Source organism: Aulonocara stuartgranti, assembly GCF_965226115.1.
Source record: "Aulonocara stuartgranti genome assembly, chromosome: 23".
Taxonomy (NCBI): domain Eukaryota; kingdom Metazoa; phylum Chordata; class Actinopteri; order Cichliformes; family Cichlidae; genus Aulonocara; species Aulonocara stuartgranti.
This window is the reverse complement of record NC_138958.1, coordinates 22,039,729-22,063,404: the sequence shown is the minus strand read 5'-3', so window position 1 is coordinate 22,063,404 and position 23,676 is coordinate 22,039,729. Positions and strand designations below refer to the sequence as shown.

The 23,676-nt window shown below is 40.3% G+C and overlaps 2 protein-coding genes across 8 annotated transcripts in view; one reads left to right on the top strand and one right to left on the bottom strand.

The window, feature by feature from the left end:
• LOC309701437 (uncharacterized protein) overlaps positions 1 to 23,676 on the top strand; it is a 266,740-nt gene that overhangs the window by 106,279 nt on the left and 136,785 nt on the right. For both annotated transcript variants that reach the window (XM_082525624.1, XM_082525625.1), the window contains exon 16: positions 5,259 to 5,705. In XM_082525624.1, the coding sequence (XP_082381750.1) occupies positions 5,259 to 5,705 (447 nt within the window). The remainder of the gene's footprint in view (positions 1 to 5,258; positions 5,706 to 23,676) is intronic.
• Positions 14,233 to 19,539, bottom strand: LOC309701435 (ATP-dependent DNA helicase PIF1-like). 6 transcript variants are annotated; one of them, XM_082525619.1, is made up of 5 exons: positions 17,275 to 19,539; positions 16,872 to 16,952; positions 15,100 to 15,216; positions 14,880 to 14,983; positions 14,233 to 14,777 (listed from the first exon to the last, which is right to left on the bottom strand). In XM_082525619.1, exons 1-2 carry the CDS (start codon positions 19,485 to 19,487, stop codon positions 16,928 to 16,930), a joined length of 2,238 nt encoding a protein of 745 aa, XP_082381745.1. In that variant the 5' UTR covers positions 19,488 to 19,539; the 3' UTR covers positions 14,233 to 14,777; positions 14,880 to 14,983; positions 15,100 to 15,216; positions 16,872 to 16,927. The 6 variants fall into 6 exon arrangements, 5 of the variants coding, with proteins under 5 accessions (XP_082381745.1, XP_082381744.1, XP_082381743.1 ...); XR_014274986.1 differs by lacking the exons at positions 16,872 to 16,952; positions 17,275 to 19,539 and adding an exon at positions 15,383 to 15,590; XM_082525618.1 differs by having other exon boundaries at positions 16,872 to 19,539.

Genomic DNA, 23,676 nt, shown 5'->3' with positions numbered 1-23,676 from the left:
GCTGCTGAGTTTGCATATTTTGCTGTGAAGTACAGCCAGACTTTTGACCGCTTCGCCTTGGGCATTTTTAATCTGTAGCTCTGCTCTAAAAGAACGTACGTACCTGGACCCGCCTACTATCCTCGGAAACGTAAAATGATTGGCCAGAAGTGTATCACAGCTCAGGAAAAAAAAAGCACCGAAATAAAGCACCGAAATGTGCGCTGCTTTTCGGTCTGGTTACTACCGTTTATGTCAGAATCATGGCACCGGACACCGGTACCCATCCCTAAGGATAACAGAGCCCCCAGGTGGAGTACCCTCAGGCTGGTTACTCTCGTCCACTGGGAACAAACCCTGTCGTCCACTGGGAAAAAGATACAGACAGCAAGCTGAGGGGATACCAGGATACCCACCCAAGCCTGCCACCTCTCACCAAGGACAACTCCAGACTGAGACAGAGTCCAGCTCCTCTCCAAGAGGCTGGTTCCAGAGCCCAAGCCATGCGTTAGGGTGAGCCCAACTATATCTAGCCGGTACCTCTCAACCTCACGCACTAACTCCTCTCTTCCCCACCAGAGAGTCAACATTCCATGTCCCAGTTGCTAGTCTTGGAAGACGGGGATTGGTCCGCTAAGGCCTCCGCCCCTGGCTGCCACCCAACACACACAGCACCCAACACCTACGGGGCATCCTGTTGGTGGTGGGCCTACAGGAAGATGGGCCCAAGTCCCTTTTTCAGGCTGTGCCTGACGCTATCCTTCAGCACCTTCCCCCGGCCTGCCTCCATTGTGGGCCCTATTAACCTGTCCCGGACACGGTGAACTGTTCCCTTGATTGTATACTTATAGGGGTCTTTTGATTCCCTCTTTGTCTGGTCCCACACCTAGAACTAATTTGCCATAGGAGAGCCTACCAGGGGGCAAAAGTGCTCCCGATAACATAGCCCATGGGATCCCTGGGACAGACAAACCCTCCACCATGATAAGGTAGCGATTCAGTATTATCAATGTCAGGGCTCAGAGTCGGGCGACTCCGTGGTTAGGTTTTGTTGATTCTTGGGTTTTGATTCCTGTTATGATTTTGGCTTCTCTTTTTCATATTTCTTAGTTATTCTTCTGCAGTTCTGTGATTTTCTAGCGTTTAGGTTTGTCTCTGTGCCTCCCTTGTGTTCCTTGTGTTGAGTCATGTCATTTCCTGTTTTTATTTTGACAGTGCCATGCCCTATGTCAGTGTGTCTAGTTTTTTGGACTATTTTTTTCCATCAATAAAGCTGCCACTTTAAGTTCCTCTTTTTTGTTTAAATTCTGCTTTTGGGTCCACCTCTTTCCTGCCTGCCTCAGTTTCACATGACAATCAGTTTTATATTTACACATTAGTTTTATCCATATTGATCCTTCATTTCACATATATGTTGTATTCAGTAATGATAAAGATTCAGTCTTTTTTGTAATTATTTTTCAGCTGTTCTTAACACTCACTTGAGCTTTTAGTCCCCTGAATGGAAAATGAAAAAACTGAGCTGTTTTTGAATGTCACTGTCTGACTTATTAAAACAATCAGTTTTCACTTTGAAACATGTGACAGTCTGTATGACAATAATGAAATCATGTTTCATAAGAATAAAACGGTAACAATTACACAGCCATGTTAAAAGAATAAAAAACTAGGGCTCCCAGCGTTAATTGCGTTAAGCAGATTAATCTGCTATCATGATTAACGTGATTAGAATTTTTACCAATTACCCCATCAGGGGCGCGGAATGACTCAAAATCCCTGAAATGTCTCTGTCAACACATTTTGGGCAGTTTGTCTGAAGTTTGTCAATTCTGTGTTCCAGATGAGGTATTTGCATAAAAAAATTTACTCGTCTTAATTGTGATGGCCGATTAATCTGTTTAACGTGATTAACGCTGACAGCCCTAATAAAAACATGTCACATAAACTTTAAGATAAGAATAAGATCTGCTGCTGCACAGAGGGCTGAACAATGAAGCAGCTTCATCATAACCAGGCTTTCTTTGTGTTAGCTGGCTTGATGAAACCTAAACCTGCAGTCAGAGATAACGACTGTCACAATGTGGGGTCAAAACTTCATGTGTGAATGGATGATATAAATCAATGAAGAAGTGAGCTGATGAATAAATATTTGTGTGTCTGAGCGCTCTGTGCTGCAGTTTATTTGTAAGCTCACAGCTGTACAGTAGAGCTCAGCGACTTTAACCTTGATCCATTTAAACATTAAAGGTTACTTGCTACATTCAGGTCTGATACACAATCTGATGAAGGAGATGAGGAAACCTCTTTAGTTTTTCACCACATCAAAGTGAAGTTTATGTTATTGGTGGGATATTCTCTGTGATAAATGGACTAAACACAGACTGATGGATGTTCTAATGTGTGAAACAGATGTGTAACAGATTAGGCTCCACATCTGTTTCACACTGCATCACTAGCTGAATACATGTAAACTTGTGTGACTGTGCTGCTATAACCAGAGGTGCACATAAGTGGTCCGCAGGTGCGCATGGGCTTTCAAAATAAAAGACGCGCACCAGATAAGAAGTTGCAACGTGCGTTTGCGTACATAAGATTTTCTGGAGGATGACAGACATTTGTTTAAAACTCTTAAAGATGTCGAAGAAGCAAGCTCCTTTAAGCAATTAATTTGGTGTTCCGCCACCTCCAAAGAAATGTCAGAAGGAGTCCGAACTGCAAAAGAAGCACGTATTCTTGGAAATGTGGTTGCAGGAGGTGAGCTGGCTTCAAACAAATGATGAACGCACAGAGATGTGGTGCAGAATGTGCCGTGAAAATCCCACTGTAGCGGACAAATACAGTGCCTTTTTATGTACGTAAACATGTGTCGCAACCTCTTATCCGGTGCGCGTCTTTTATTTTGAAAGCACATGCACACCTGCGGACCATTTGTGTGCACCCCTGGCTATAACTTTACAGCTGGCTTTCATTCAGTGCTGTTAGTCAGACTGAAATAGATCAACAGGTTGTATATAAAACAAGTACTGATTCAGCAGAGACTCTACATCACACTCAGAGCAGACTGGAAATAACAGAATCAGAGAAAATGTGGCACTTAAAGCTGATTTTAATCTGAAACTCTGACCATAACCTGGGGTCCGTTCTTCGTACCTCACTAAGTAAGTTAGCTGGATTTGATTGTTGAAGATTTCGCGTAATCTTGGATTGTTCGGTTCTCCGAAGCTCATCCGGGACTTGCTGTCATAGAAACAGATCCGTAAGCGTAAACCTGCTCGGGAGCAGGTTTACTTTATGTAAACAAGATTAGATCGCAGCCACTCAGGTATGTCCGCTTCATTTATATGAAAGCAACAGCGATATTTTACCACTGTTTTACCATAAATAAATATTATCAATGTAACTAAAGGTAATGCAGTATTTGATTCTTTTATTGATTTCATACAGATACATACAGGTCATTTCCTAAAAAAAGGGAAATGTACTATTAATCATTCTATTTCATGTATGTGATTATTTCAGATGTAATTCATATTTCAGAGTAGTAATAGTAAATTACGTCGTGTAATCAAGATGAGAGACCACGGCTATAAAAGCGAAGGTGGATTTGGGAAGTCTGTCGCAGCCATGTCCTGTCCGTATACGCAAACAACCCATTGCGGAAAGTGCAAGATTGATAAGGAGAGTTTTCAGAATTCAGCGTATATTGCGGGATAGACAGGATCCTTTAGCTCAGCGCGACAGTGTGCTCATAGAGAGATCTCGATTTTCCCGTGAGGGTATTATTTACTTAACCAACTTGTTGACGAGGGGGTGCAGGACCACCACCTGTCTTTTTTTGCTCTGCCCTTTTCTTGGTTGCTGTTATAAACAAACAAACAGATTATTTCAGGGTCTCTTTTCAAGACACTAAAAGCAATATAAGTGATAAATATTACCATTCTGTAGAATATTCTTATATTTCACTTTTACTTGTTCCCATGTTCTAGTGGGTCCTGTTGTGGCTCTAATGTGAAAGAGGATATAATGTAATATAATATAATATAGTGTAATATAATAAATTTACCCTACCGCCTACTCGTGTTGGCCAGAGGGGCCGATGGTGCGATATGGCAGCCTGGCCATATCGCGCCATCACACACTGGTGGAGGCAGCTGTGGCTACAACCGTAGCTGCCTCCACCAGTGTGTGAATGTGAGAGTGAATGAATAGTGGTATTGTAAAGCGCTTTGGGTGCCTTGAAAAGCGCTATATAAATCCAATCCATTATTATTATTATTATTAAATTACTTACGAGTTTAATTTGTCAGAAACTTTCTGCCAGCCCTCTCTCCTTGCTTTTGCAGCCTTTGCAGTGTTCCCTTGCGTTTTAATTAAACTCTGAAACTCCTGAAATCCCTCACTCAAGAGTTCTTGCTCTGCTGCCGAAAAATACTGAGGGCGCTCCTTCGACATTTTCGCCGACCAATCAAAGGGTTGCCGATCAACGTTTCTACTATCGATGCGTAGCCCCTGTTAAGCCACCCAGTGATCTCACATTACTTCATCCAGCTATACTAATCGTCAACAACAGGTGTTGAAGAACCGGAATAGCGAGCTCAGAGTTAGCGCGATGATTTGATCTTGGATGTGTCATTTGATCTTGGATGTAGTAAGCGAGGTACAAAGAACGGACCCCAGATCTAAACCAGGCTGTGTATTCACATCTGTTACCATGGTGATCAATCCAGACATTGCCGAAAGACCTGACTTTTAGCTCAACAGAGCTAACTAACCCATTAATCTCTTTGTATTCCACAACTCTGCTGGAGCAGAAATTATTCTTTTCAATGTAATTTGACAAACTTCTAAGAGCAAATTAGTTAAAATCTAATTTATTAATTGCTCAGTCAATATTAGCAATTGTGTGATTTCCACGTGTGTGATTTGAGCAGCAGGAGAAGCTGCTGTTGTACAAGATATGAAGTGTAGATGTTGTTGTTCCACTCTTTGTGTTTCTATGTTGTTGATATTTAGTGTTTTACTCTCTAAAGTCAGACAGTAAATAAAATGACAGTTACAGTTCAGTACGCAATGATTTCACACACAGGATTAGTGTTTGTGTTGTGAGTCAGTAACAGTCTAACAACAATGTTCAGCTGTTCTGATGGAAGATGGCTTTAAAATGGACTTTCATTATATACAGGACACACATGGACAAGATGGAGTCCATCAGTAGTGTGTGGTTGTGTTTATGGAGCTCAGATCAAATCATCACTAAATGTTTCTTTTTCATTATTCAGTGTTGGATATTGGAGGTCAGATCTTCATGAAAAAACCAGGTGCTTTGGGAATCTGTTCTGTGCAGCAGCAGAGAGAGAACAGCAGACAGGAGAGAAGATACTGGAGCTGTTATCATCAGTGTGCACATATGAAACATTCCCGTTTAATGAGAGATACATGGATGATATTGAAGCCGAAGAAGTTCAGATTGATTTCCTGTTGGATCTGTACTCCCATGTGAAGGATTGTGAAACTAAAACAGGCCTGAGTGTCCTTCCATCATTACAGTCAGTATTTTCAGCTCCTGCAGTCTGGTCCATAAACCTCTCAGAGAGAAAGACCTCCATCCTCCTGGAAGTGCTGAAACTCCAACCAGAGAAGAACGAAGTGGCGCTAACAGGCTGGGCCCATGAAGAGAGTGAAGTACTGAGTTTCCTTCAGTGTCTGCCTTACATCTCAGAGCTCAGGTAAATATGTTTTCCTTTAAAAACATATCTGCATGTGTAACACAGTATACTTCACTACTACAGAATGTAGAGTAAGTTAGGATCTTTGGGGTTATGTTCTCTAGGTACCAACTAAAGAGCGACTGATACACAGCTACAGTGGGGCAAAAAAGTATTTAGTCAGCCACCGATTGTGCAAGTTCCCCCACTTAAAATGATGACAGAGGTCAGTAATTTGCACCAGAGGTACACTTCAACTGTGAGAGACAGAATGTGAAAAAAAAATCCATGAATTCACATGGTAGGATTTGTAAAGAATTTATTCGTAAATTAGGGTGGAAAATAAGTATTTGGTCACCTCAAACATGGAAAATCTCTGGCTCTCACAGACCTGTAACGTCTGCTGTAAGATGCTTTTCTGTCCCCCACTCGTTACCTGTATGAATGGCACCTGTTTGAACTCATCATCTGTATAAAAGACACCTGTCCACAGCCTCAAACAGTCAGACTCTAAACTCCGCCATGGCCAAGACCAAAGAGCTTTCGAAGGACACCAGGAAAAGTATTGTAGACCTGCACCAGACTGGGAAGAGTGAATCTACAATAGGCAAGCAGCTTGGTGTGAAAAAATCAACTGTGGGAGCAATCATCAGAAAATGGAAGACATCCAAGACCACTGATAATCTCCCTCGATCTGGGGCTCCACGCAAGATCTCATCCCGTGGGGTCAAAATGATCATGAGAACGGTGAGCAAAGATCCCAGAACCACACGGGGGGACCTGGTGAATGACCTGCAGAGAGCTGGGACCAAAGTAACAAAGGTCACCATCAGTAACACACTACAACGGTAGGGAATCAAATCCCGCAGTGCCAGACGTGTTCCGCTGCTGAAGCCAGTGCATGTCCAGGCCCGTCTGAAGTTTGCCAGAGAACACATGGATGATACAGCAGAGGATTGGGAGAATGTCATGTGGTCAGATGAAACCAAAGTAGAACTTTTTGGTATAAACTCAACTCGTCGTGTTTGGAGGACGAAGAATACTGAGTTGCATCCCAAGAACACCATACCTACTGTGAAGCATGGGGGTGGAAACATAATGCTATGGGGCTGTTTTTCTGCCAAGGGGACAGGACGACTGATCCGTGTTAAGGACAGAATGAATGGGGCCATGTATCGTGAGATTTTGAGCCAAAACCTCCTTCCATCAGTGAGAACTTTGAAGATGAAATGAGGCTGGGTCTTCCAACATGACAATGATCCAAAACACACCGCCCGGGCAACAAAGGAGTGGCTCCGTAAGAAGCATTTGAAAGTCCTGGAGTGGCCTAGCCAGTCTCCAGACCTCAACCCCATAGAAAATCTGTGGCGGGAGTTGAAAGTCCGTGTTGCTCGGCGACAGCCCCAAAGCATCACTGGTCTCCAGAAGATCTGCATGGAGGAATGGGCCAAAATACCAGCTACTGTGTGTGCAAACCTGGTAAAGACCTATAGTAAACGTTTGACCTCTGTTATTGCCAACAAAGGTTATGTTACAAAGTATTGAGTTGTATTTTTGTTATTGACCAAATACTTATTTGCCACCCTGATTTACGAATAAATTCTTTACAAATCCTACCATGTGGATTCATGGATTTTTTTTTCACATTCTGTCTCTCACAGTTGAAGTGTACCTCTGGTGCAAATTACTGACCTCTGTCATCATTTTAGGTGGGGGAACTTGCACAATCGGTGGCTGACTAAATACTTTTTTGCCCCACTGTAAAAGAAAAGTTATAACAATAATTAAAAAAAAAAAACATAAAGTGTTGGGTCGCAAATTTTGAAGCCAATATGATAACCTTATCCCACCAACGCTGTGGAGGACCAGCTTTTCAGATCTAAACAAACTCAAGTCACTCAAAACGATCCTCTGGAAAAGAGTATAATTCTTAGAAGACAGAGTTTTATTAAACAGTGTCATTTGGGGTGGCTGTAGCTCAGGTGGTAGAGTAGGTCATCTACTGATTGGAGGGTTGGTGGTTCAATTTCTGGCTTCCCCTTGTCTGCATGCCAAATATCCTTGGGCAAGATACTAACCTCAAACTGCTCTCCGATGCATCCATCGGAGTATGAATGTGTGTGAATGTTAGCAAGGAAAGCACTTAGAAAAATGGGTGTGAATGGATGTATAATAGTATATATGGGTGTTGTATAAAGCGCTTTGAGTGCTCAGAAGAGTAGAAAAGCGCTATATAAGAACCAGTCCATTTACCATATGAACAGCAAAAATGGTACAAATACAGCAAGGAAGCATAGTGAACGCCGCAGTGTAGAGCACAAACAGCAGAGACACACAAAATGACAGACAGGAAAAAAGCAGCCCCGGGCGTATCTGACCCTCCTTTATATAGGATCAATAACCCCTACTCCTGCTGTTGGGTAACTTTCCATTCCTTGTTTTTTTAATCGGACCGAATTAACTTTAACCTAATAAGTATTTTCTCAACTCTACAAGCGTCAATATTATCTCAATTGTCAATGTAATATGTTTGCCAATACTTTTCCCCAATCAGTTGTCAATTTGCACTTTTTTCTTCTTTAATCTCTGACACTTGTGTTACATAACTTTCTGACACTACTCCGTAACTTTTGGAGCGCTGTTCCCAGCATCTATCATTTTTAATTGGGTCCATTTGACAGTTTTATGGGCAGGCAACAGAAGGACCCAAACGCAAACTCGCTGAAACAAAAAGTAAACTCCAAAAAACACAGCTTTATTGCTGGTGTGGTGAGACACAAATAACAATTCAAAACTAAACTGGGGAAACTAAATCACAAGGAGACACAGGGAAAATCACACACAGCTATGAGGGAGGACGCAACACTGAACACAGGAAGACTGAGGACTTAAATACACACATGAGGTGATCAGGAGAAGTGGCAACACACGGGGGGGACAGCTGAAACAAATGAACACAACGACATCACAGGGGAAATGTAAAACTAAACAAAATAACACAGGAACACAGGACCTCTTTCAAAATAAAGTAGGAACCATAATGAAACTCAGACATGACTACATGAACTTGACCACAAAAGACATGCAGACATGAAACACATAAAGGACAAGGGAGACTTAACAGGGGGCTGAAAACACAAGGGGAATCTAATAAACAAATGAAGTCAAAGGAGCTTGCAAAGAAAAGCGTCTTCTGCAGTGTCATGGCCACAAACACTCTCTTGAATGATCCTTCTGAGGTATTCAGCTGTGAGCTTGTTGAGAAGCTTTACCTTCTCGGATGAGAGGTGAAACGTCTTCAAGTAACTTAAAGAAGTCCAGACGCTTTTCTTTGCAAGCTCCTTTGACTACGATGACCTGGATGACTGAGAACCTTCACAGACAAATAAACAAATGAACTTAGATAACTTTATGAACTTAAACCATAAACATCAAAATAAACTAAAACTCAAAACGCTGGGTCAAAAGACCCATGATCGTGACACTATATGGGTTAAGGATGGGTGGTTCACCACGTTCTGGCAGCGCAGACAGGCGGAGAGGCTCTCAGGTGCATCTTAGCAGGGCCAAATTTATTTAACCCTATGTTTGGACTTGTCACCGTTGGCCATAACACAGTCAAAGGTTACCTGTTGATCCTAATGACTACGTTTAAGACAGTATTGATCACATATGCTCATACAACAAGTGGCACAAACTTCATTAATATAATTAAAGTTAATATTTGACCTAATTATGTCGGTCTTGTGATTTGAACCTGTAGGTTAGATGCTTATCACAGTGATTCTATTATATAAACATTCCATTGTAGATACACATATAGTGTATACAAGTATATATGATTACAGAGTATATATGTGAGTATATGTCCAGTGTATACAGGTATATATGTCATAAAAAAAATCCAGAACAAAACAGCAATTTAACATTTCACAATAAGGAGTTCTAACAGTCCATGTTTGTCAGTCTGCATACTCAAGTTTCATAGTTCACAGTTCTTTTCAGTCTCTTCAGTTCAGGTGTCTGTGTAGTGTTATGTTAGTAGTACTACCCGGATAATGTGTTGTGTTGAGATTTGATAAGATTATCTGTCCAAAAGTAATGCAGCTGTCACTGGACATTTTGCTGCATCACAGCTGGAGATCCTGAATCCTGACTCAGGTGGATCCAGGTGGATTAATGTGTCTCACTCGCACAATTTCAGACTCCAACAAAACTTCTGTGCACAGAGCACTTAACCATAACTAGAAAGTGCATTTTCTGAAGAAACTGCAGTGTGAATGCTTGAATCTGAATGTATGCACTGAAATGAATTAATTGCTGAATTTTGAGTTAAAAATATTGAATGAGATTAAAAAAAAACAAAAAAAAACAAACGAATTTAACCTGAAAACAAAGGTGCTGAACTGCTAAAAGCTGAAGGTTACACAGAAGAAGGAGTTGGAAAAAAACTGAAAATGTTTTAAATGTAAATTAGAAAACCCTAAGAAATGAGAAAAGAACATTTAGAGTCAGAAAACATCTGAATGAATATCAAAAGGTCATATTCTTTGAATCACTGAATGACTCAAATGTGATCCCTCCACTTTGATCCACACAGTTTAAAAAGTTTAAATGCCTGAGCTTTGAAAGATACGGTGTTGGAAAGAGAACAATAATGGCGACAATTTGAGGGTAAAATGATGGCTGTGACACTGTGGACACAGCAGCAGTTGAAAGAGAAGTGCTTAAGATGAATCTTGGCACAGTGGCAGGCAGAGCTCGTTAAGCAGGCAGGTGTGAGCCTGGTTGCTATAGTGACTGCACCCAATGGCTCCATACACACGACACAGACATGCACCTCACTTTTGCTGCTTAAAATGAACAGAAAAGTCAGGCCGAAACAAATCGTTCCCAAATGAAAAGTAAAAGTCGTATTGACAAAATTCTTTCACCGTGAGCGACAGCAGCTTCTAGTCTACTGAATTCTCAGTTTTCATGCCTGTGGAGTTTATTATATGGACGTGGTGACAGTGGAAAGACACCATGCTCTTCTGATTTTCAAACGAACCTTCTGAGCCATTTTAACATTAGAGTCTATGGAAGAGTTGGAGGGAGGAGGCTGTGCATTGGTGACATTTATGAAAGAACCATAACACCTAGGACAATAGTAAACACACTGGATGAAAGAGGACAGCCATGGCTACGTTTTGAGGGTAAAATCATACCTGTAGAGCAAACGCTGCGGACACAGCAGCAGTTTTAAAAAATATTTTAAGATTAATTTTTTTGCTCCTCTCACTCTAGCAGTTGAGCTGTCTCACTCTAGCCCCAACATTCCGTCCCATACACACCCATTATAAATTTTGAAACGGGTGAAAAAACATCATGAAACTTAAACTGGAACTGAAGAAAAAGTATAATAGATATTGAAAAGATAAATACAAGTTGAATAGTTGAATGTCTTGTCTTCGTTTTAAAGTTTGAATGGTGGCTCTATGTCAATGTATGTGGAAGTAGTAAGAGTTTAAAAATGAGTAAGTTGAATGAGAATTTGAAGGGTCTCCCCATTGAAATACATTATAAATTTTTGTTGAATAAAGTTGAATAAAATTAAAAATATAAATGTTAAAAATGAGAAAAGTAGAAGCAGTCATGTCCAAAAGAATAGGAATCTAACGGTGTTTGAATGGTTTTTCTAAGTTGAACGGTTTTGAAGGAGTTAGATGCCAAAAAACGTACGGAATATATAACTAGAAAGTGCATTTTCTGAAGAAACTGCAGTGTGAATGCTTGAATCTGAATGTATGCACTGAAATGAATTAATTGCTGAATTTTGAGTTAAAAATATTGAATGAGATTAAAAAAAAACAAAAAAAAAAACGAATTTAACCTGAAAACAAAGGTGCTGAACTGCTAAAAGCTGAAGGTTACACAGAAGAAGGAGTTGGAAAAAAACTGAAAATGTTTTAAATGTAAATTAGAAAACCCTAAGAAATGAGAAAAGAACATTTAGAGTCAGAAAACATCTGAATGAATATTAAAAGGTCATATTCTTTGAATCACTGAATGACTCAAATGTGATCCCTCCACTTTGATCCACACAGTTTAAAAAGTTTAAATGCCTGAGCTTTGAAAGATACAGTGTTGGAAAGAGAACAATAATGGCGACAATTTGAGGGTAAAATGATGGCTGTAACACTGTGGACACAGCAGCAGTTGAAAGAGAAGTGCTTAAGATGAATCTTGGTACAGTGGCAGGCAGAGCTCGTTAAGCAGGCAGGTGTGAGCCTGGTTGCTATAGTGACCGCACCCAATGGCTCCATACACACGTACACAGACATGCGCCTCACTTTTGCTGCTTAAAATGAACAGAAAAGTCAGGCCGAAACAAATCGTTCCCAAATGAAAAGTAAAAGTCGTATTGACAAAATTCTTTCACCGTGAGCGACAGCAATGTCTAGTCTACCTAATTCTCAGTTTTCATGCCTGTGGAGCTTATTATATGGACATGGTGACAGTGGAAAGACACCATGCTCTTCTGATTTTCAAACGAACCTTCTGAGCCATTTTAACATTAGAGTCTATGGAAGAGTTGGAGGGAGGAGGCTGTGCATTGGTGACATTTACGAAAGAACCATAACACCTAGGACAATAGTAAACACATTGGATGAAAGAGGACAGCGATGGCTACGTTTTGAGGGTAAAATCATATCTGTAGAGCAAACGCTGCGGACACAGCAGCAGTTTTAAAAAATATTTTAAGATTAATTTTTTTGCTCCTCTCACTCTAGCAGTTGAGCTGCCTCACTCTAGCCCCAACATTCCGTCCCATACACACCCATTATAAACTCTGAAACGGGTGAAAAAACATCATGAAACTTAAACTGGAACTGAAGAAAAAGTATAATAGATATTGAAAAGATAAATACAAGTTGAATAGTTGAATGTCTTGTCTTCGTTTTAAAGTTTGAATGGTGGCTCTATGTCAATGTATGTGGAAGTAGTAAGAGTTTAAAAATGAGTAAGTTGAATGAGGATTTGAAGGGTCTCCCCATTGAAATACATTATAAATTTTTGTTGAATAAAGTTGAATAAAATTAAAAATATAAATGTTAAAAATATGAAAAATAGAAGCAGTGTTGTCCAAAAGAATAGGAATCTAACGGTGTTTGAATGGTTTTTCTAAGTTGAACGGTTTTGAAGGAGTGAGATGCCAAAAAACGTACGGAATATATAATAATAACTAGAAAGTGCATTTTCTGAAGAAACTGCAGTGTGAATGCTTGAATCTGAATGTATGCACTGAAATGAATTAATTGCTGAATGTTAAGTTAAAAATTCTGAATGAGCTGGAAAATACAGAAATTTTCACCTGAAAACAAAAGTGCAGAACCTTTGAAAGCTGATGTTCACACAGAAGAAGTTGGAAAAAAGCTAAACATGTTTAAAATGTAAATAATAAAAAGATGAGTAATGACAAAAGAAAATTTAGAGTCAGAAAACCTCTGAATGAATATTAAAAGTTCAAATTCTTCTAATTGAAATGAACTTAAAAGATGAACAAAAATTCTGGAGAAAATACAAACTTTAATATACAGCATAATGTTTTTCAGACATATACACATGTGTATATCATGTTTAATAGTATTACATACATCAATTTGTTTTGTATGTCATAGAAAATACCATAAAAATCTTAAGTCATATTTTACAGCTTCTTTCTGAAAAGGACTAGTAGAATAAATAAAAATAACTAAATTAAATAACTAAATAAAAAATAATAAGCAAGATATGAAATACATGAAAATTCAACTTTTAAAACCACAATCCTGAACCTTTAAATTGTGTTGGTTTCTTAGAACATGGCTGAACAGCTGTTTCTATCGGTCTACTTAATCTGTCTACACATCTTTTTATTACTCATTCTTCTTTATGTTTTAATGTAAACAGAGTCCACACAGTGGTAAAAGAGAACTGTATAGAGACTTTTGAGTAAACTCAAATGAAAGCGTAAGGTGGTGACACAGTTTAACACATGCAAATAATCAAATAAACACATTAGTCCTTTTTGTGAACATGGATAAATAAGTATCAATACAGCATTGTTCAGCCATGCCACTAAATGCTTTTTTACACATTGTTTTAACCTGGGCTCAGACACAAAGTCCCAAAATTAGTTAGTCCCTGACTTTGAGTTGTGGTTATGACTAATTATTATACACAAGGCTTTATCTATCTGAACTCTAAGGACACAAATATGAAAAAAAAAAACTATACTTACCAGCTGATACCCCACACTACACACTAGGTGTGCCATGTGACCTGAAACTTTGGTACAAAATCATCATAATCATTCTGTTAACACTGTTTTTTAACGCTGTTTGTGTTGCTGTTCAGCAGTTTAAAATGTTTTAGATTGGATTACATGGAATGAATTTGAATTTTCTTGGGGGGTTTTGTGTGTGTTTTGTTCTTAGCAGATTTTTTCTTCCATACTGTTGAATTCCAGTTACCACATTTCTGGTCATATGACATCCCGAGTGCCCACTTAAAAAAATCCCCACAGTTAATTCAACATTAGAACAAAATAAAAATATCCATCCATCCCTCCATTCGCTTCCGCTTATCCTTTCCAGGGTCGCGGGGGGCGCTGGAGCCTATCCCAGCTGTCATAGGGCGAAAGGCGGGGTACACCCTGGACAGGTCGCCAGTCTGTCACAGGGCCAACACACAGGGACAGACAACCATTCACACTCACATTCACTCGCACATTCACACCTAGTGACAATTTGGATTAATCAATTAACCTATCCCCACAAATAAAAAAATAAAAATATGTTAAAGAAAAAAAGGTTTGCTCTGTGATGAAATACTAAATAAGCATACATTGTACAGAGCACTAACAATGACAACAATCCTTTAGCCTGTTGATCAGAGAGAGGCAGTCATTATGTCCATTTAAAACCTGTAATCACAGAGCACATCGTTTCTGTGAAACTATAAAGTCCCATATGATCCTCATCATGTCCAGTGACTTCAGAGTGGATCCTCCCTGTCATCCGGCCAGTGTTTGATGTGTGGCAAGCAGCACAGAAGCAGGATAGCTGAGGACTTTAAAAGAAGAGCAGAAAACAGGAATATGTAGTTGTAAATGTAAATATCAGTGATACTTGTCTTGTCAAAGGGAATAAAATAATGAAAATGTTAACTTACACACTCATTTAGGGAGGATCTTGACACTGCACAGAGGAGGCACAGTCAGTCTGACAATGATGGTGATCTCCAGGGATGTTTTCCTGCAGCAACATTCCTGCCAACTGGCCATATGATCCAGAGTAGTGGGTTTGTAATGAACAGAAAGGTGTATATGTTAGGTAGTGTGCACTCAGAGCTGGTCCTAAGAAACAAACACATCCTGTAATAAACTGAATACCTGTAGTAGTGCTGCTGCAAATATGAAGCCCTTCTATCATGAGTGGTTTCAAAGAAGGTGTTTTGGAGGCTCAGTCACAGAAACTGTGCCGTCTGTTCAGTCCTGAGTGTCTCAGCTCTGAAGGGGATGGATCACAGAGGGAAACACCTGAGTACAGACATTACAATACACTCTAACACTCCTAAGGTCAAGTGAAAACACAATTTAAACACTTCACAAAGAATGAATACATGTTTTCATGGAAATTATGTCATTAACCCTTTTTGTTGTGAGTAAATCTCACCGGCTGCTTGTGGGACAAGCTAGAAGGAGGACTTATCACAGAATCTCTCCTGTGCTCCAGATGTGAAGTCTCACGCTCTGATCGTATGGCGATGAAGATGGTGATCATGAAGTTTCTCTGATCTGTGGCATTACAGTTTCTGGCTGCTATGTGCTTCACATTGTTGGATTTTACATGTGAAGCTTGGAGAAGACACAGGAGGACTGTGTCTTGCTTTAAAAAAAAAAAAAAGAAAAAAAAAGGAAACCTAACAGGAAAGGAAACCCCCCCCCTCAACTCCCACCGTACCCCCCCCCCCCCTCCCACTCAACTCCCCAACCTCACACCATCCAATGTCTATACAAATGTAGGGTATCAGCTGGTAACAGAAAGCAAGTGTAACATATGCACTACATATGTAACACTGCTGAAACATTTCTGGCCAGAAATGTGCAGTTATCAACCCAGACCCACCCTGATGATTGCACTGGCCAGAAACATGATAAAAGCTCATAAAAATTTATGTTTCATAGTAAAATTGGTCCAAAAATATAATCGTATACTTTTGAAAAAGTTTAAAGTTTATAACAAACCAAAATAATAACATTTTTGTAAATAGTATTTCAAAATAGAGGCACACATAAAGTTGGCTTAACTGTCATTATTGCTGTAATTAGGTTTGTTTGCTTGTTTGTTTGTTTTTTTAAAAAGCAACCTTTAGTCATTATTGTTCTCTCAGAAACAATGAAGAAGCTGTTGAACATTTATGTGTTGTGTAGGCAATCCTCTGGTCCACCCTCCCTCCCTCCCAGCCACAGTGAGACTGGGGCAGCCTGGCAGGATGTTGAAGCCTGGCTGCAGAGAGGATATGCCTACACTATTCATTTTAAACTGCTATATTTGATTTTTCTGACATTTATAGGTTACTGTTAGTGAATTTTAGATTTTCTGTAATAAATAAAATTGTCATCTTTTACTGATATCATTACTTAATTCATGTAATTGTATTTTATGTAAACAATTCAAACATTATACTGCAATGCAGGGCGTCAACTTTTAAATATCGCTCTACTTTATGTCTGTGAAGGTTCTCAGTCATCCAGGTCATCGTAGTCAAAGGAGCTTGCAAAGAAAAGCGTCTGGACTTCTTTCTGGAGTTCAAGCATCGCTCTACTTTCTTAAGTCATTCAAAAATATAGATATTACTTACTGTATTCAAAGATCTAGATCATGAATCATCACAGGACAATACACAGTATACTGGGTCATGGTAACTATGGTAGGTCTTCATGACTCCAGAATGGAGACATCGATCTGACTGAGAAATGAAAATTAGGTCAAGCAGTGTGTTCTTCTCTGTGGTAGGGGCAGTGATGACCTGTGCGTATCCCCTAGACTCAAACAGCTCCAGGATTGGTTTGTTTGCACTGGATAAAACATTCTCATTAAAATCACCACAAACTATGATGGGATGACAGTCCATGATCTCCAATGAGTCTAATAGGCTTACCAGGTTTTTCAGGAATGGCCTCAGAGTGTAGTCTGGAGGTCTGTATACAACTGCAATCAGAGCACTGACTGGTGCTTCAACCTTTAAAGCCAGAAATTCAAGGTCAGTTACATTATGAATGTACTGTTTTTCATGCACTTGAATGTCACTTTTCACATAAACAGCAACTCCACCACCACTTCTGTTTGCCATCTGGGGAAAGTTTGTGTAGGACAGGTGTCTGTTGCGTTTGAACAAATTGTAATTTTCCAAGTGGAGACTCTCTGCGACAAAAGAGCCCCGCAGGTGTGTTTCTGTTAGGCACAAAACATCTGCTAGACACAATTCATGGTGACTTTTGATGTCATTAATGTGAGCTGGCAGTCCCTCTGTATTATGATGAACAATGGTGAAAACCTCTGACCTGCTCAGTGTTTGCCTCACGTGTAGAAGAGGCATCATGTCATCAAGGTTGGCTTGTCTCATGTTCTCAAGCGCTGCAGTGATTTCTGGGTTGGTGAATATTTTTTTCTCCTCCATATCAAGAAGATACAGTCCACTGAGAGACGTCACTCTACTGACAGCTACGTAGGCCATGCCGGGCTCAAAAATGCTCTTAAGAGAGACAACAGCTGATGTAGTTGTCATACCCTGTACCTTATGTATTGTACATGCAAAGGCCAGCTTCACTGGGAACTGTCTTCGTACCACTCCTTTCTGCTTCAGATTCTCCTCTGCTCTCTCAATGTACACCATGTCGTCTGCTGGTGTGCGGTTATTCTTTCCAGATGTCTCATTATCCATTTTAAGTCCAAGCTTGATGATGTGTTGGTCGTTTTCAGAGTGAACTACTCTAAGTAGTATTCCAAAAGCTCCATTAACCAAACCATTTTGTATGTCAATGTTTCTGGTGAGCATGACACGAGCTCCTTCTGCAACTTTCAGTGTGTCTGGTAACTCGTTTTTACCTCCTTTCAATGGTCTGTCTTGAAGTGCCATTCTGCCAGTTCTAGGATCTTTTCTATAATCATCTGCATGGATGTCAATGATATGAGTGTGGAGCAGAGCCAGTGTTGCAGAGTTGTGTGCATCCACTTCTTTATTAGTTGCAAAAATGTGCAACGCATCAGTTGGACAAAGGGCTGGTTCAGTTATGGCCTGTGACAACAAATTTCTATCTGCTTCGCAAAGCTCATCCAACTTTCCTTTCACACGAATTCTGTTCAGCATCTCTGCAAAGACAACATCATCTTTCTGACGCATAATCTCAGTCAGAGTGATCATCTGAAAATGCTCCCGCCACAGGTCGATCTCGGACGGGTCGTGCACACAGAGAGGTTTAGACTGTCGCACTGGGGGTAGCTGATAGAAGTCTCCGACAGCAATGACTGACATGCCTCCAAAGGGTCTCCGAGTCCCTTTGATCTGTTTGAGTCTTGCATCTACATATGCAAACAGATGTCTTGACACCATAGACACTTCGTCAATGACGATTATTTCAGCATTCAAAAGTTCTGATCTGACTTCATCCAGCTGATTGCCAAGTCCCTGAATGGGAGGTTTTAAGCTTCTAGGCAGCTTGAGAAGAGAATGCAGTGTTGTTCCAGAAATGTTAAATGCTGCAGTCCCAGTGAAAGCAGTTAACAGGACAGTGGGTTTTGATATGTCAACGTCGTCTGCATATCTGGGCACTTTGCTCAGTATCTTAGATGCTTCTGAGTAGATGCATTTGATAAGATGTGATTTTCCTGTTCCAGCACCACCATTAATATAAAAGAAAAACTGCTCTGGATTTAGAGCACAGACTCTTTTAATGCACCAGTCTCTAACTGCATAAAATATGCAGGCTTGCTTCTTGTTCAGATTCTGAAACATCTGACGTAACAATGTGGGATCAATAGCAGGGGGTTCCCTGATGGCTCTGACTTCTGTTGAAGCATCAGCCTGACGGCTGTAGTCGGGCACATCTTCCTGTTCATTTTCATTGTCTCGCTCTCTTTCTTGTTCAACAAGTGGCAACCTTACGAGATCTGATTCAGGTGCCAGATTACACCATTCGTCAGTCACACCTCTGTTCTGCTCATATTCCTCAACAGCGCTCTCGATCTCCTCACTGTTTTTCTCATATTTTTCTCTGTTTCTTTTGACAATGTGTTGCACGTACTCAAGACGGTCAGTACCTGGCAGCTGTACACAGCCAGCACCATAGAAAGCCTGATAGGTTGGCAACGATGGTGTTTTCAGTTCGTGGTCTGAACGATGAGGAAGGTACAGTTTAAGCAGTCTTCCGTAATATTGCTCTGGATGTTTTTCTTGTGAGCAGCGGTGAAATCTGATGATAGCAGGCTTATTGTTTTTGCGCCTTTGCACAAACCCCATCTCATTGAGAAGGGGCAAAACATCTTTACCTTTTTTCTGTTGGCCATAGACAATCCTGCAAGTAGCAGCAAAGTCTGCCATGCACATCTCCTCATACTCTGGTGTTTCAGGTCTGGCTTTGTATTTGTCATTCAAAGATGTCATCCAAACATTGGAAGACTCAGGTGTTGTGTTGTCCAGAACTGACAGGGGACGACTCATTTTCACAGGATTATCATCAGTTGGAATGAATATTACAGCACGTGAGCATTGCTTCATGTGAAGACCACATGCACGAGCAACACACTCCTGTGCACTGATCTCTCGCTTCTTTGAATATGCCTGCATGACGGCTCTCATTTCATCGCACTCATTTACACTGTCCTTATGGGAGTTCTCAATGACAGTTTTCAGGTACTCAGATAGCCCGCCCTCTTTTTTTGATATATATTTCATTAAATAATTTGCAGCACCAAAAGCATCTAAAACAAAGCTTATGTCGATATTACTGTTCCAGGCTTCAAGCAGATGTGGATTATAGCCGTTTATCCAAGAGTCTTTTGGATCACGCTTTAGTATGATCGTACTCCTCATGTTCATTTTATTCAGGTATCTCTCATATTCTGCATGTGTCAACTTGCATCTTTCCAAGAGCTGCTCTAAACTCATGGAAGCAGTTTCAGGTTCATTCAGCAGCTGGTTCAGTGGTCTGAGCTTGTTCTTTGCCGTTTCTACTTCCAGTGCATCATCCTCACTGGGTCTTGTGATCATTGTCTCATTGCAGGGTGGTTTGGGAAAACCAAAACGGCACCCGGAGCTTAAACTCCTAAAGCACGTCTTTGTGTGGTTCTTACTGTGTTTTTGCACTTCTGTTACTTTTTTGTACAGTTCAGGTTGTTTATGTGGATTAGGCAGCTGAGCTGTGATGTATTTGTTTATAAAATCAACAACAGTTTGCTCATCATCCTCCTCAAACACAGGAGCACCTTCTACCCACAGGAGGCAGTGTATGTGTGGGCTTCCTCTGTGCTGAAACTCAACTCTGTAAAAGTAGTCAATGACTTTGCCAAGTGGCTCTGCGGGAGATAAGAGTAAATCTCTGAATAATGCTTCAACTCTCTTGTCAAACATGCGCATTGTTGTGACAGGATTGCTTCTCAGGATGTCACACTTTGCTGACCAGTCGAGTCCTTCAAAATTCACTTGTTCACCTTGCTGCCTTGTTATTGCCTCGATCACTTCAGGCCAGCGCATTTCAGCAGCTGAAAATGTGCAAAAGAACGTGGGAGTTCCCAACTGTCTGATCATGGCAAAAAGATCTCTTGTTGTTTTCTCCCAATAGGCTGGGGTTCCTCTCAGAGGCTGCATGAATCTCACTGCATCTTTATTTCGCACCAGTTTCTCCACCTCATGTTTATCTTGTAACATGCCTGAGGTTATTTTTCTACCATCTCTGGTCAGAGGCTTTGCCTTCCTTAACTGTACTGTCATGCTGGATGTAGCCAAGTGTATTTCAGTCACAAACTGTGCAAAGAATAAATAGTTTGTGTCTTTGGCAAAACGATCATCAATGCAGAAAAGTCTTGATTTGAAATACCCACTGGGGGATACTTTGATCAGCCTTCTTTCATCAAGTGTGTTTTGGCCTGTAGGAAACTGCACAGGGAAGGCCATGGCCTCCAGTTTAGGTGTTTTGAAAAAACTTATTGGATTGTTTCTCTCTGCAGGAGCAACAGAGTAGATTCCTTCACTGAAACATAATATCTCCTCAGCCACATCAGGGGGCTGCAAACAGGACTCGAGTGCAAAACCACCATTAGTCAGTCCATCTGCTTGCTCTGAATCATCTCTCATCTGTTCATGCGATTGTTCACCATCACAGGGTAACATGTCAATGTCCTGTTCATTTATATTTTGTGCTTCACTCAGTGCATTTTTCTCACAGCTGTCAATTTCCATTAAATCAGCCTCATCATAATCGTCCTCATTCATGTTTTCATCATCATCATCCTCATCATCTTTATCAGGAAGAGTTGGATCACACAGCTCAGCATCATCTCTGATGCTCACATCCTTATACTGTGGATGAATCTGCTTGAGTTTATGCAGTGCTTGCACAAGTTTAGACCAGCTTACAGTCTGAAACAGCTGATGACCTTTGTAAGACAAGCGTCTCTTCAGTTTTACTCTCATGACCTGAGAATTAATTCTCAATCGAGGTAGTGTTTCAACAGTTTCCTGTACCTCTGATGGGACACAGACCACATTTCCTCTAATGGCTCTTTGTCTGCCTTTGGGAAGAGGAATGATCTTGGCAAATGGTATGCACTTGGCTATGAGATGTCTCTCCAGTATGTTGAGATCAGAAAGTTCAGCTGGAATATCAGCAAGATCCAACTTATTGGCAACAGCAAGTGCTGGCATGGATCCATTTTTAAGATGATCGTGGCAGGTGTGACATATCCACTCTCTCTTTCTCTCATCAGGCACTTTGCACTGCTCATTTCTGCAGTTTTCATCACAAACATGAACAAACTTTCCTGTCAAACATGTTGCAACTACATGTGGGTTTTTGAAATACTTTGACCTTGTGCAGGGTCGCACTTGGTTTGGAAATGAAGCCTTGAAGCATACAGTACATGGGTATGATGGTCCAGCTTTGATTTGTGATTTGAACACAGATATGGCCTCGTTGATCACACTGTTGTCACTCTCTTGGGTTTGTCTGTTCACCCATCTGTATTTCCTTTTTATTTTCATTGCACATCTCATGTTGTGCATAATCCTGAATGCAAGATTACTTTGATACCTGTCTCGCATTAGTTGTTTCATTAGTTGTCTGTGTCTTACTCTGAATGCATTGTCACGTGCATAACGCTGAGTCACTCGAGATCTCTGTCTCTCTCTGAATTCAGGGTTTTCTTGATACCTTTTAGTTATATAGTTTTTTTGTTTTTGTCTAAATTCAGCATTGTCACAGTAGCGTCTTTTAATATATTGTTGTTGTTTCTTTCTGAATTCATCGTTCTCACAGTAGCGTCTTTTAATATATTGTTGTTGTTTCTTTCTGAATTCATCGTTCTCACAGTAGCGTCTTTTAATATATTGTTGTTGTTTCTTTCTAACTGTAGCATTCTCAGAAAAACGTTTTTTAACATATTGTTTTTGTTTCTTTCTGAATTCATCATTTTCACAGTAACGTCTTCTAATATATTGCTGTTGTTTCTGTCTGAATTCATCATTTTCACAGTAACGTCTTCTAATATATTGCTGTTGTTTCTGTCTGAATTCATCATTTTCACAGTAACGTCTTCTAATATATTGCTGTTGTTTCTGTCTGAATTCATCATTTTCACAGTAACGTCTTTTCATATACTGTTGTTGTTTTTGTCTAACTTCAGGATTGTTTTTATATGTCTCGCTTGTGCAAGATTTTTTCTTTTCTTTGTAATCTTTATTTGAAGCATACTTTTGTTGTTCTTTCCTTTTTTGGTTTTCTTTTCTCTGATTTCTGGGTTTCTCTGATGCCATTAATCTTCTTTTCATTTTGTTCCTTTGTTGTTTATTAACTTTTTTCAGTTTTTGTAAAACTATATCAGAAAGGTCACAGGCAGCAACATTTGTTATGGCAGCATTTGATTGACATGAAAAAGCATCACTTGATGGAAGGAAACTTAATTCACTGCATAGTTCTTCAGTTGGTATATTAGGAGGTTCATTCTGATCTTCATATGATGTGAACTGAGTCATGTGGACTTCTTTTTGTTTCACCAGTGGCGTACAAATGGACATTTGACAAAAGATATTTTCAGTCGGATCAGTGGTTGTGTTTCTCCTTGGAGTAGAGGGGTTTGCTTCATCAACAGTTGTATCAGAGTGAGTAGGTGCCACAGCAGTGGCAGCTGTTGGTCTGCAGACTGTGTCTGTGATAGTATCACTCAGGTTGACTGTGCTCATACTGTAGAACTGCACAGGCTTCAGTTCATAGTTACAAGAGGGTGATATCTCCATCATTTCATAAGAATCTTGGAGCCTCTTAATCATGTCACTGAGGAGTGTGAATTTCAGCATCACAGCTGTACCACGATTACGTGACTGTAGTAGTAGAGGAAGACCAATGGGTGTTCTGGGGTGTGGGTCAAAGAAACCATATATGCCTGATGTGGATCTGAACACTGCGATACACAATCCACTCATAATCAGTAAGGCATACTGCACATCTGACAACAGGCAGCTCAGTCCTGCTTCTAAGCTCAGAAAGGTATCTACTGCCTCCTCTGGAGGTTCTTCAAATGTCCCATACCGGGAAGGCTGTGTCATGTCGACATCATACATAGACCTGCGAGCATCAACTTTGTCTGGCAGCTCATCGGTTGCCAAATGAATATTTTTAGGAAATCTTTTCTTGGCCTCTTTGTACATCACATCACCTTTATCCAAGACCAGATTTAGGTCAGCTGTAGTCATG